The sequence below is a fragment of the Erythranthe guttata genome, chromosome 11 (genome assembly GCF_056151865.1).
Source record: "Erythranthe guttata isolate IM_541 chromosome 11, IM_541, whole genome shotgun sequence".
In the NCBI taxonomy this organism is placed as follows: Eukaryota; Viridiplantae; Streptophyta; class Magnoliopsida; order Lamiales; family Phrymaceae; genus Erythranthe; species Erythranthe guttata.
Genome location: NC_142543.1, coordinates 16,565,045 through 16,577,500, shown reverse-complemented (window position 1 = coordinate 16,577,500; position 12,456 = coordinate 16,565,045). Strand labels below are relative to the sequence as shown.

At 34.5% G+C, this 12,456-nt stretch overlaps 1 protein-coding gene across 1 annotated transcript; it reads right to left on the bottom strand.

The window, feature by feature from the left end:
• Positions 1–4,817: 4,817 nt before the first annotated feature.
• Positions 4,818–7,256, bottom strand: LOC105959242 (putative inactive receptor kinase At1g48480). Its single transcript, XM_012983304.2, has 2 exons — positions 5,968–7,256; positions 4,818–5,659 (listed from the first exon to the last, which is right to left on the bottom strand). Exons 1-2 carry the CDS (start codon positions 7,166–7,168, stop codon positions 5,079–5,081), a joined length of 1,782 nt encoding a protein of 593 aa, XP_012838758.1. The 5' UTR covers positions 7,169–7,256; the 3' UTR covers positions 4,818–5,078.
• Positions 7,257–12,456: the final 5,200 nt, after the last annotated feature.

Here is a 12,456-nt window from a genome sequence, read left to right as displayed (position 1 = left end):
ATATACGATTTAGTTCGGTAAATAACCGGATTACATAAATTTTATGTAAAAATATTTAAAAGGACGGATGGTTGTAATTACCCAAACAAGAGGGGTTTTTTTTCGTAATTTGACCATAGCTCAGGGGTGACCGTAATTTTCCCATAATTTATTGCACTGGAGAAGCCAAGTTTGTCTCAGCCACATCATGCAATGTCAAGCAGTTTAGTTGGTTGAGAAGATTAATGCATGAACTATGACATACACAAGTGGAGTATGCTGTAATATTTTGTGAAAATAGCTTAGCCATTAAACTTCCCAAGTTTGCAGAGTTTAAGTCTACTAAATACTTAGGCTCCAACATTTTATGTTGCCATATACTTTGAGAACTTCCGCCGCAACTAACTGAACTACAAGCCGGACACTAGGAGCCGTAGGATACAACAATCCCGTATTTTCTTGTAAAAAAGATCGAGACCTTTTGAGCAAAAGCAGTTAACACAAAACGAGATGATTAAGATATATACTTGGCCCGAAAACTTATTTCAAGGAAAGATCACTCAATTTGCAGCTTCAATTACCAAACACTATTCGAGAAAACATAAGAAGCTAACAAAGGAAAATAAAATCCAAGGCAAACAAATGAATAAAGCAGGTTGTTCGAAGATAACCAAGAAAACCAGAGTGATTTTTAAGAAGTGATATTCTTCGCTCACAAACATCAGTTCTACCCGAAAAGGCAACAAGAACCGATGAAAAGTGAACCATTTCTGCCGTAATTTTATATAAATCTTGCTGATATTGCATGAAATAGACTATTAGTGTTGTAGGATGAGAAAAAAGGGACTTGTTTTTTACGGTTTGAAAATTGCTATTTACGGTTTATAACAAAAAACACTTTATCTCTCTAAAACCCCAAAACTTCCCAAAAAAATCCAAAAACCCCCCAAAACGCGTAAAAGCCCAACTTGGGCGCCCATTCATGCAGTGCACGCCCAAGTTAGGCGTGCAAGTGCAAAAAAAAAAAAAAAAATTGAAAGCCCAAGATGGGCGCCCAAGGCGTGTACGAACGCCCGGCGTTCCAACATGTTTTTGCGAAAAGCGGGCGTTCGTACACGCCTTGGGCGTGCCAACATGTTTTTGCGAAAAAAAACCTACAAATCGATTTGTAGGGTTTTTTAACATGAAATTGGTTCCGTAATCGACCTACCCAATGCATATTGCACATAAAAGAGTCGAAATTAGGTCCAAAAATCGAAGCCCAACCCTTCTTCAAGCTTGATTTCGAATTTTCGTTTTTTTTTTTTTTATTTTTTTTGCTATTTGCAGTTTGTGGGGTTTTTGGATTTTTTTGGGAAGTTTTGGGGTTTTAGAGAGATAAAGTGTTTTTTGTTATAAACCGTAAATAGCAATTTTCAAACCGTAAAAAACATTTCATGAGAAAAAACTAGAGTGAAATGAAAAAAGACCACTAAATAGAGCGCATGTAACATAAATAGGGGTGTAAATCGGACTGATCGAACCAGAATTAGCCCTTTTGGAAAAAAAAAAAAGACGATTTTTCTCGGAAGTGAAAAAACTAGTTCCAATTTTGTTCCAAAAGATTGGAAATCAAAATTTCCGAAATTGGAACGAAAAAAATTGTTCCAAAATCCGAAAATTTTGAATTGGAATTCGGAATTTTCCTATTTTTCCCACCTTAAATATAAGGGATTATTTTGTAGACCCCCCTCATTTCCAAATTGTATATAACTAACTACCAAGTGGATTACACTCTAGGGGAAAACCCCCCTCATTTTGAAAATATTTTGACATACCCCCCTGGGCTACCCTAAAGTTCCTATAATACCCTTCTAAAATCAGTTTTAAACCCTAGCCACTCACGGTCTCTCTCTTCTTCTCTCCGAAATTCAAAATCCCGCCTCCACAAACCTCCCACCGGCGAAATTGCTTCCCGGAGCCATAACTCTCTCTCCGGTGGTCGGATTTCGATGGTTTAACTACCGTTGGATTCCCCTCGTCGAGCTCTTTCTTTTGGTGGTGATTTCATTCAGTTTCGAACGCTGATCTGTTTCTGCAATTTTTTTTTCATTCGAGAACGCTGGTGTTGCCGGAGTTTTATTTTGTGTTCCACCCGTCGAAATTTGACGGGTCACCTACCATTGGATTCCTTTCGTGGGGATCTATATTTTGATGGTAATTTCGTTTATTTTTATGTTTTCAGATTTATTTCTATATTTTTTGCATTTGTGGCCGCGCGGAACCATTGGTGGTTATTAGCGGCGTCTAGGGTTTTGGTAGGAGGCGAGGGGGGTGAGGAGTCACTGTCTGTTTGATTTAAAATCTGTAGCATTTCCCAGCAATAACCTCTCTCTCTATCTCCCGATCTCTTAATGTTTGGTGTTTTTTGAGTGTTTTGATGTTTTTCTTCAAATTTGTTGATTTGCACTAAAGTAATTTCGTTTTGTTTTGATTTTGCAATTGCAGCTTAATGAAGACCATTAATCCTTTCCTTGAAGGTGTCAAATTTTGTTTTTTTAAGTTACATCAGATCTGTTCAACAGACTGTATACATTACTATACATTACTATAGTAACATGTAGTTACATATGCGTATATTTATGTATTTTCGATTTGTATTTTATTGGTTCTGATGTGATTTATAATAAAAATATTTAAATTTGTAAATTTTTGTTGGGGTTTTATGAATTTATTTTGTATAAGTCAGTATTCGTGTGTGTATACAATTGATCGACTAAAAATATGGGGAAAAAACGAACATAACTATGAATTACTATAGGTACTATAGTTACATGTAGTTATTTTCAGTACTGTTAACATATTGTTTTGAAAATTAAAAAATAAAATTAAAAAAATAAAATAATTTTTTTTTTTAATTTAAAAAAAAATTAAAAAATTAAAAAAATAAATATATATATATATATATATATATATATATATATATATATATATATATATATATATATATATATATATATATATATATATATATATATATATATATATATATATATATATATATATATATATATATATATATATTTAACAAACAGATTTATAAAAAAAAAAAGAAAATAATAATAAATAAATCAGCGAAAATGATAAATGCAGGACCATAAATGTTGAATGCAGTTTGGCCGAAAATTGCACATAAGGGTAGTATATTACTTTCGCTTCCCCAGGGGGTATGTCAAATGATGATTTGGGTTTGGGTTTATCCCTAGTTTATTTGGTGGCTAGGGGGTATGTAAAATAACCCCTAAATATAAAATATATAATAGTATTGGTATTTTAATTGTAGTTTTTGGAATTATTATCGAAACTTTAATCGGATTGGGAATCGGAATCTCATACATATTTCAATTCCGATCCAAATAATTTTGGAAAAAATCGGAAGTCGGAAGTTCAAAATTTAGATTGATAAAAATATTGCTCGAAAATCGGAAAATTTCATATCAGAATCGGCTGAAATTAAAAATTTTGTTCAAATTTCCACCCATAAACATAAAAATTTTGTTCAAATTTCCACCCATAAACACCGCAAGGCGAAAGCATGAACACATGAGTCATGACTAACCATCCGCTATTTCAGTTTAAAAATTGTAAAACATGTAACAAGTCTCATAAATCAAGAAGATTGTGCCTTGAATTCAAAACAACATTCGTAATTGATTGCATTCTTAGCTTTTAGCATTTAACTCTGTTATTTTTTATGGTAAAACGGCAAGAATGTAGATTTACGGGTCTGATGGTGTAGGATCTACACCCGTAAGACCTTCCAAGTCCAACTTTCTTGATCGTCGGAAAATCCATCGAGCGCCGGTCTTTTGCAGGAGAAAGATTAACTTGACGAACGGAAAAATAAATCTAAAGAGAGAGAGTTTGGAAGAGAGTATAAAGTGTTTTTATTCATATTAAATTGTCTCCGTAATCGGACTTATTACAAGACTTTTTATAGGAAGATCTCTCTAATTACTTCATTGTTTAACTCGCTTTAATTAGGTCGATATTTACATTGATTGCTTAATTATTAATACTAATTTACATTATTTATTTAGAAAAAGTATCTTCGAGTCTTCTGTTTTTAATGGCTCTCGTTCAGCTTGCCGCCTATTCTGTTGATTTGTCTATAGCATGTTCGAATGAGTTGAAGAGCTTGTTAACCGCGAGCTTCTAAAGAGACCTTATCTTTGACATGTATTGGGTTGGTGGACCCAATAAATCTCTTTCGACCCATACATTTTATCCTTATACTATTTTAATAAGCTCAATATGGGGAATTTGGCCCAAACTTGCCAAACCGATCCCATCACTTTCTCTATGCGAAGCGCCAAAAAGAATCACATGATGATTTCTTGCCCCAAAGAAGTTTGCCAGAAAGGAGGAAAAGATCGAAGATTAATTTTGTTTTTAGAGGAATGATCCTTTATGAGTTAAGGACTAAGGAGGAGGCTGATGTAATTAGGTTTTATTACTTGTAATTCAGAGTTCTTACTAATTTTATGTGGCATATTTTGATTGGTAAATTACCGTTTGAGAAGTACTACCCTCTCAAACCCTAGAAAACCCAAAACGATATCATAAAATGTATCTTTAGTTCGTCGCATTGGTTCGTCATATTAAGTGTTATGCGTACTGAAAAACAAGCTTTCAACGATCAATCTAAACTCCAAATGTCTTGAATTCTTTGAGCACACCAATACAAATTTCTTTCTCCTTGTGCTTGCACTAATCTCACTATAAAATTTATTATGTTCACACACACACACATATATATATTATATAACAAATCATCATCAATAACTGTATACAGTGTATAAAAAAATTGAAAATGGATCCCCAAAACAAATTACAGAAAATCCAAAACATACAGGAGATCAGATACATCTTCCTTTCAGTATTAGTCTTTCTTTTCTTTTTTTCCTTTTAAATCAAATCATGAAAGAAGAAAAGAATAAATATAAACATTTTGATTCTCAATCAAAGAATCACAAGAATAACAAAAAAAAAAAAAAAAAAAAAAAAAAAAGGAAAACAAGAAAAAAAGAGAAAAGAACCAACTTTCAAGAAACACGATTTCATTCTTCACTGGTATAATCGAAACTCCACCGGCAAAGCTCCTCAATCTTGGTCGCCACCTCAGCCATGGACGGGCGCTTATCGGGGTGCGATCCAGTGCAATCGACTCCAATCTGCAAAAGCCACACCATATCCTCCACCACATTCTGGTACCTCAGCAACTCAGCATCGAGCACCTCGGAGGTCCACGCATCCTTTACCACGGACCTCACCCAAAGCGGTAGATCGAAGCCATCTTCCCCCACCACGGGAGATTTCCCCGTCATTATTTCGAGCACCAACACTCCGAAGCTGTATACATCTGCCTTTTGGGACACCCTCCGAGGGTCGGTGACCTCGGGGGCCCGGTACCCCTCGACCCGGCTTGGGCCCGATGTGGGCCCGGGCCGGGCCAGGCCGGCCAGGAGGAAGTCTGAGACGCGTGGCTCGTATGTTTTGGTGAGGAGGATGTTGGACGATGTTATGTTGCCGTGGGAAATTGACGGGCCATGCAAGTGGAGGTAGGAGATTCCTTGGGTGGCACCGAGGGCGATCGAGGCTCTTGTTTCCCAATTTAATGTTCTTGTATCTCCCTTGTTTCCTACAATATTAAAAAAAAAAAGAAAAAAAAAATTGTATCAGAAGTCATGAAAAAACAAACTTGGGAAAAAAAAAAATACATAATAAGACTAAAATACCTTCCCACTAAAATTGAGTGCAGTAAGGATGAAATTGTGAAGAAGTTAGGTAATGGGTGGTTGGAAATTTGGAATTCTAAAGTAAACATATAATATAGAGCAAAAATAACTAGCATGAAGTTTGATATTGCAATAAAATCTAAACATTCAAACAAAAATTAAACGTTGGAGCAAATTAATCAAATTAAAAAAAAATAAAAAAAATCCTCACCATGCAACAATGCGTATAAGCTCCCTATCGGGAAGTAATCGTAAACGAGAAGCTTCTCGTGCCTATTGTAATAATAAGCTCTCAAAGGCACCAAATTCCGATGATCCATTCTCCCGATTTCGTCCATCTTTGCCCTAAACTCCATCTCCGCCATACTAACATCCCTCAGCCCCTTCACCACCACCACCACCAACCCCGACTCGAGTTCCGCCTTGTATGCCGTTCCGAAAGTGCCCTTGCCCAAAACCTCGGCCGATGCCCTCAAAAGATCCCCCAACGTAAACTCCCATTTCTTCTTTCCCAAGAAAACTAGCCCATTCGACTTACCACCACCGGTCACTTCTTCTCCTCCCTTTTGTTTCTCCTCTGCCGCTGCAATGCCGCCCCCACCACTCGTCTCCACCGTTTTCTCTCGGTGAGTAGTACATGGAAGTCCGGTTATCTCCTGAGCCTCTTCGCCTTCACCAAACACTCCACACAAACAGTATATAATAAGCATTAAGATCAAGAAAAATCCGAGAACGGAGCAGATTACGATTCCGGCGATTGCCCCGCCGGAGATTTTTCTTCCGTCGGCGGCCGGGGTTTCTTCAACGGGGCACGAATCCAATGGTACACCACAGAGTGAATTTCCGGCGAACGAGTTTTTCGGTTTTCCGGCGAGGCCTTTGGGGATTTGGCCGGTGAGATTATTGTTCGATACATCGAACTGAGATAAACCGGGCTGGTTTAGGTCCGGAACCGGGCCCGAGAAATGATTATCCTGCAAGTAAAGCGTCCGCAAACGGGTCAAATGGTTGAACGAAGGTGAAATCGGGCCCGAGAAATTGTTCGCCGATAAATCGAGGCTGACGAGGGCGGTGAGTGAGAATAAAGAATCGGGGATTCCTCCGCTGAAGAAATTGTTCTGTAGAGAGAGAGTGTGGGGGGAAGTGAGGGAGGAGAGTTGGCGGCCGGAGATACTCTTTCCGGGAAGGCGGAGCTCGACAACGGCGGAGCCTTCCGGCGAACACGTGACGCCGAACCATGAGCATGGGGTGGGGCTCGAGACGTTCCAGAGGAGGACACGTCCGCCAATGGCGGAACGGAAGGATAGAAGGGCGGATCGATCGGAGGAGATATCCGGTGCGGCGGAGGGGAGGCGGAGGAGGAGAGCGGCGGCCGTTAAGAGGAGGAGGTGGTGGAAATTCAACCACCCCATTATCAAGAATGAGAAAACAACAAACAAAGATTACCACGAGCGATAATATATTTTCTCTTTCCTGAGGAATTTTGGGGGGAAGTCGTTCTTTTTCTTTTTTTGCTCTGTTTCTTGTCTGAGTCTTGCACTGTCATGTCTAGAGAGAGAGAGAGAGAGAGAGAGAGAGAGAGAAGAATTCTGTGTAACAGGATTTGGTCGTTTGTCGTATTTTAAAACTAGTAAATTACAACTAGTCCTGAGGTATGATGAAATTACGTAAAACCCCATTTTGTTTGGATAATTACATATACTTCACCTACTATGAATTTTCTTACATATCCATCCTTACGGTGTCAATTTCAACATAATCATCTAGATTCAGTGGAATATTATCTAGTTTGTACTCGTTTTGTGCAAAAATACAGTTTCTGATGCACCACAATCTGATATATACAGCCAAAAAACATATCTTATGTTCATCTTGTTTCAAAATGTGGAGCTTGAATGAGATAAAACGGGTACAAAATTGACAATATTTCATATAATATAGAAGATTTTACTAAATTTGAATCCGGAAAGGTGGACGCATAAGAAGATTTATAGTTAAGGGAGGGGTTTTTGGCACTTTGCACCCTTGAATTACACCCTTTTGGCATTTTGCACCCTTAAATTGCAAAATTGGCAGATTGCACCCTTTAAACATAAATTGTTTGGCACTTTGCACCCAAGTCACTTTTGGCTTAGAAAACTTACCTGCAACTTGTTGGAAACCTGGAAAAATGGATAAATTCATAATTTTCTTATTATTTATCATCTTCCCCCAATTGTTAATCACCCTTCCAACATTACTATCTTTCATCCCTTTAATCAAAAGTCATAAAATCTTTTTAGCCATTTCTTTCAGTTTAAATCAGTATAAACACTAAACAATAACAGTAAATCAACATTTCTTTTCTTTTGAGTTTGAAAAATAATGTAACTGGAAATTTTAGGTCGAACCCTCAATTTTTTCTTTTTTGAATTGTTAAATGACAAAATAAGGCTACTTGAAGGTTTATTTGGTGGCAGATAGGTTGTGCCTATTAATTTCATGATGGGAGGAATTTTGTGCTCCCATTGAATAGTCTGAATCTGAAAAATGATTAAAAAAATAGCATTACGTTGGAATAAAACTTGATCTTTCAAAGGTGTGTGTGTTATCGGACTCTTGTCTATATATTCCGGCCATTCTTGAGTTTTAGTTCAGAAATTACATATTAGGGTAAGAAGAATTTATGATTTTTTGATTAAAAGGACGAAAGATAAAAATGGTGGAACGATGATTAAGAATTGGGGGAAGATGGATAGATAATTAGAGAATTACAAATTTGTCCATCTTCCAGGTTTTCAGCAAGTTGCAGGTAATTTTTCTAAGCAAAAAGTGATTTGGGGTGCGAAGTGCCAAACAATTTATGTTTGAAGGGTGTAATCTGCCAAATTTGCAATTTAAGGGTGCAAAGTGCCAAAATGGTGTAATTCAAGGGTGCAAAATGTCAAAAACCCGTGAAGAGGTGGTTGTAATTACCCAAACAAGAGGGGTTTTTTCACAATTTGACCATACATCAGGGGGTGATTGTAGGTTACCCTTAAAACTAAGTAATCATGCCCGTATGTTGCACGGGACGCATTCAACAAAAAGGAAAAAAAAAAGTAATTGTTTAAATAAATGATAGTACAAATTGTAATAAAACAATTATCAAATAATATTGAAATATACCCGTGAAATTCAAAATACACTACTATTATCTTATTTTATTGTAACACATATTTTCCATCCTCCAATCGGTGTGTGTGTGTGTCTATATATATATATATATATATATATATATATATATATATTCTCAACCAAAAGCTTAAGCTGGTATTGAAATGTATCATGTAATATTAATATCTTCAATACGCCCTCTCAAGTGGAGGCGAATTACATTTGAAGCCTTGCACTTGAATTATTTGAAATGGGTGGCTGTGCGATTCGAACTCATGACCTTTCATTTATATATATATGCCGTCTGAGGTGGGTTGAGCCGGTCAAACATTGGAGACGAGTCGATTTTTTATGGCAATAATCCATAGAAAATTCGTTTTTTTTTTTAAATAAAATAAAGTTGCGGTTTTAATAAAAAAAAATGAGTTTATGCTTTATTTTATGTTTTAATGTTAATTTTTATTTTTAAAGGACCTAATAAAATATGCTTGCAACGCACAAGTATAATTTTGGATTAACAACATTTTCGTTTTATTTTTATTTTGTAAGGAGTTTTATTATATTATGATCTTATTATTATTGAAATTTTATTACCTGATTATGATCTATAAATGATTGGCTTATATTATATACCCCCTAAGTGGCTACTAAACTAGGGATAAATTCAAGCCGGATTCTGCCTTTGACATACACCGCAGGAGAGGCGAAAATACCTACCGTTACACGCAATTTTGGCCAAATTACATTCAGTATTTCTAGTCCTGTATTTATCATTTTGCTGATTTATTTATTTATTTATTTATTATTATTATTATTATTATTATTATTATTATTATTATTATTATTATTATTATTATTATTATTATTATTATTATTATTATTATTATTATTTATTATTATTATTATTATTATTATTATTATTATTATTATTATTATTATTATTATTATTATTATTATTATTATTATTATTATTATTATTATTATTATTATTATTATTATTATTATTATTATTATTATTATTATTATTATTATTATTATTATTATTATTATTATTATTATTATTATTATTATTATTTTATAAAACTTGTTTTTTTAATTTATATATTTTTCTATTAATTTTTTTATTTAAATTTTTTATTTATTTATTTGTTTTAATTTTTTATTTTGTAAAATCAATATGTTTACTGTACTGAAAATAACTACATGTAACTGTAGTAAACTATAGTTATTCGTAGTTATGTTCTTTTTTTTTTTACCCATATTTTTAGTCGATTAATTATGTATACACACGAATACTAGTTTATACAAAAGAAATTCATAAACCCCAACAAAAAATTACAAATTTAAATATTATATTATAAATCACCTCAGAACCAATAAAATACACATCGAAAATACACAAATATATGCATATGTAACTACATGTAACTGTAGTAAACTATACTCATTCGTAGTTATCTTCTTTTGTTTAACCATATTTTTAATCGATCAATGATTTACACACACGAATACTGGCTTATACAAAATAAATTCATAAACCCGAACAACAAAAATTTAAAAATTTCAATATTTATATTATAAATCACCTAAGAACCTATAAAATACAAATCGAAAATACACAAATATATGCATATGTAACTACATGTTACTAGTAATGTATAGTAGTGCATAGTAATGTACAGTAATGTATACAAGATGTTGAACACTGTAATCTGAAGCAGATGTAACTTCAACAAAAAAAATTCACACCTTCAAGAAGAGGATAATGGATTTCATTAAGCTGCAATAGCAAAATCAAAACAAAAAAAAAAATTGTTTTAGTGCAAATCACCAAAAAATGAAGAAACATCAAAACACTCAAAACAAAAAATACTACGAGATCGAGAGATAGAGAGAGAGAGAGGTCATAGATGCGAAATGCTACGAATTTTAGACCAACCCGCCAATGACTCCTTACCCCAAACGCCTCCTACCAAACCCTAGCCATCACTAACCACTCAAGGTTCCGCGCTCACAAATGAAAACAAAATATAGAATAAATTTGAAAATAAAAAAATGAATAAAATTACCATCAAAATATAGATCTCGACTAGAGAATTCCAACAGTGGGTAGCCCGTCAAATTCCGACTGCCGGAACACAAATTACACCTCCGGCAAGACCTACAATCGTCGAAATACGCACGGACTACAAAACAATTGCAGAAATAGATTGAGTGTACCAAACTGAATGAAATCACCACCAAAAGAAAGAGCTCAACGAGATGAATCCAACGGTAGTTAAAACATAAGAATCCGACCATCAGAGAGAGAGTTATGACTCCGGGAAGCAACTTCGCCAGTTGGAGATCTATGAGGGCGGGATTTGAATTTGAGATTTGAGAGAGAAAGAGAGAGACGATGGTAAGTGGCTAGGGTTTAAAACTGATTTTAAAAGGGCATTTTAGGTACTTTAGGGTGGTCGAGGGGGCTATGTCAAATTATTATCGAAATGGAGGGGGTTTGCACTAGTATGTAATCCGCATGGTAGTTAGTCCTATGTAATTTCGAAATGAAGGGGTCTCCAAAATAATCCCATAAGTGGGGCATATGGATAAAATCATGATTGATAATATTTATATATATAATTTTTATATTTACATATAATATATAAAATTATATTACATTAAATTTCAAAAAAAGTTGATTTATTTATGATTTATCAACAATTAATCACGGCCGCACAGATTAATCGTGAGGCGGTACCTTGAGGACTCGGGTCCGATTCCCGCCCTTTACAACCTTGATTTTTATTTTTAGGACAAATTACGAATGACCTCTAAGACAAATTTTAATTACGAAAAAAACCGCTCATGTGTGTATAATTAGGAGTACTCTTGAGATATTCTCCGTCTAACAATTTTACCCTCATAGAGTTAACAATAACGGAACCAAGTAGATTCCATGGAATATTTACTTTTTAATGACAGAATACCCTTAGAACTCCAATCGTAAGGTTTGAAAAACAATTGTAATTTTTTTTAAACTTTTTTTGTTTACTGTTAACTAGCCGTTTTCTTGCCCTTATAAAGGGTTACGTTTAAGGTTTTATATTGCATGAGGGGCAAATGCAGGAAAATCAAAAACTTGAATTTATGAAACTTTTTTTTCTATTTCATTTAATTATTTTAACACATAAGTATTTTAGACAATCACTACATTCTTTTAGATTTTTGCAACTCGTTAATTTCAGGGGTGATCGTAACTATGCAAACATAGTAGATCTTTTTGTAAATACACTTTACCTCAGGGGTCCTTGTAATTTACACTTATTATTATTATCATTTCTAATTTGGTTTTGTTTCCCTTTGCCCTTTTTTGTGGAAAATGGATTCCAATGAGGAGAAAAGGAAAATAATTGTAATTTAGACATGGCGGCGGATATATGCAAGTCCATTTTTGTATTAGTTTAAACTGATATAAAGGGGTTTATTAGTTCAAGCTCGTAAATTAATCTAATTTTATTACATCAAGACCAAAGAGGACGAATATGCCCGTATCAACAAATAATAACCAAATACAAACAAA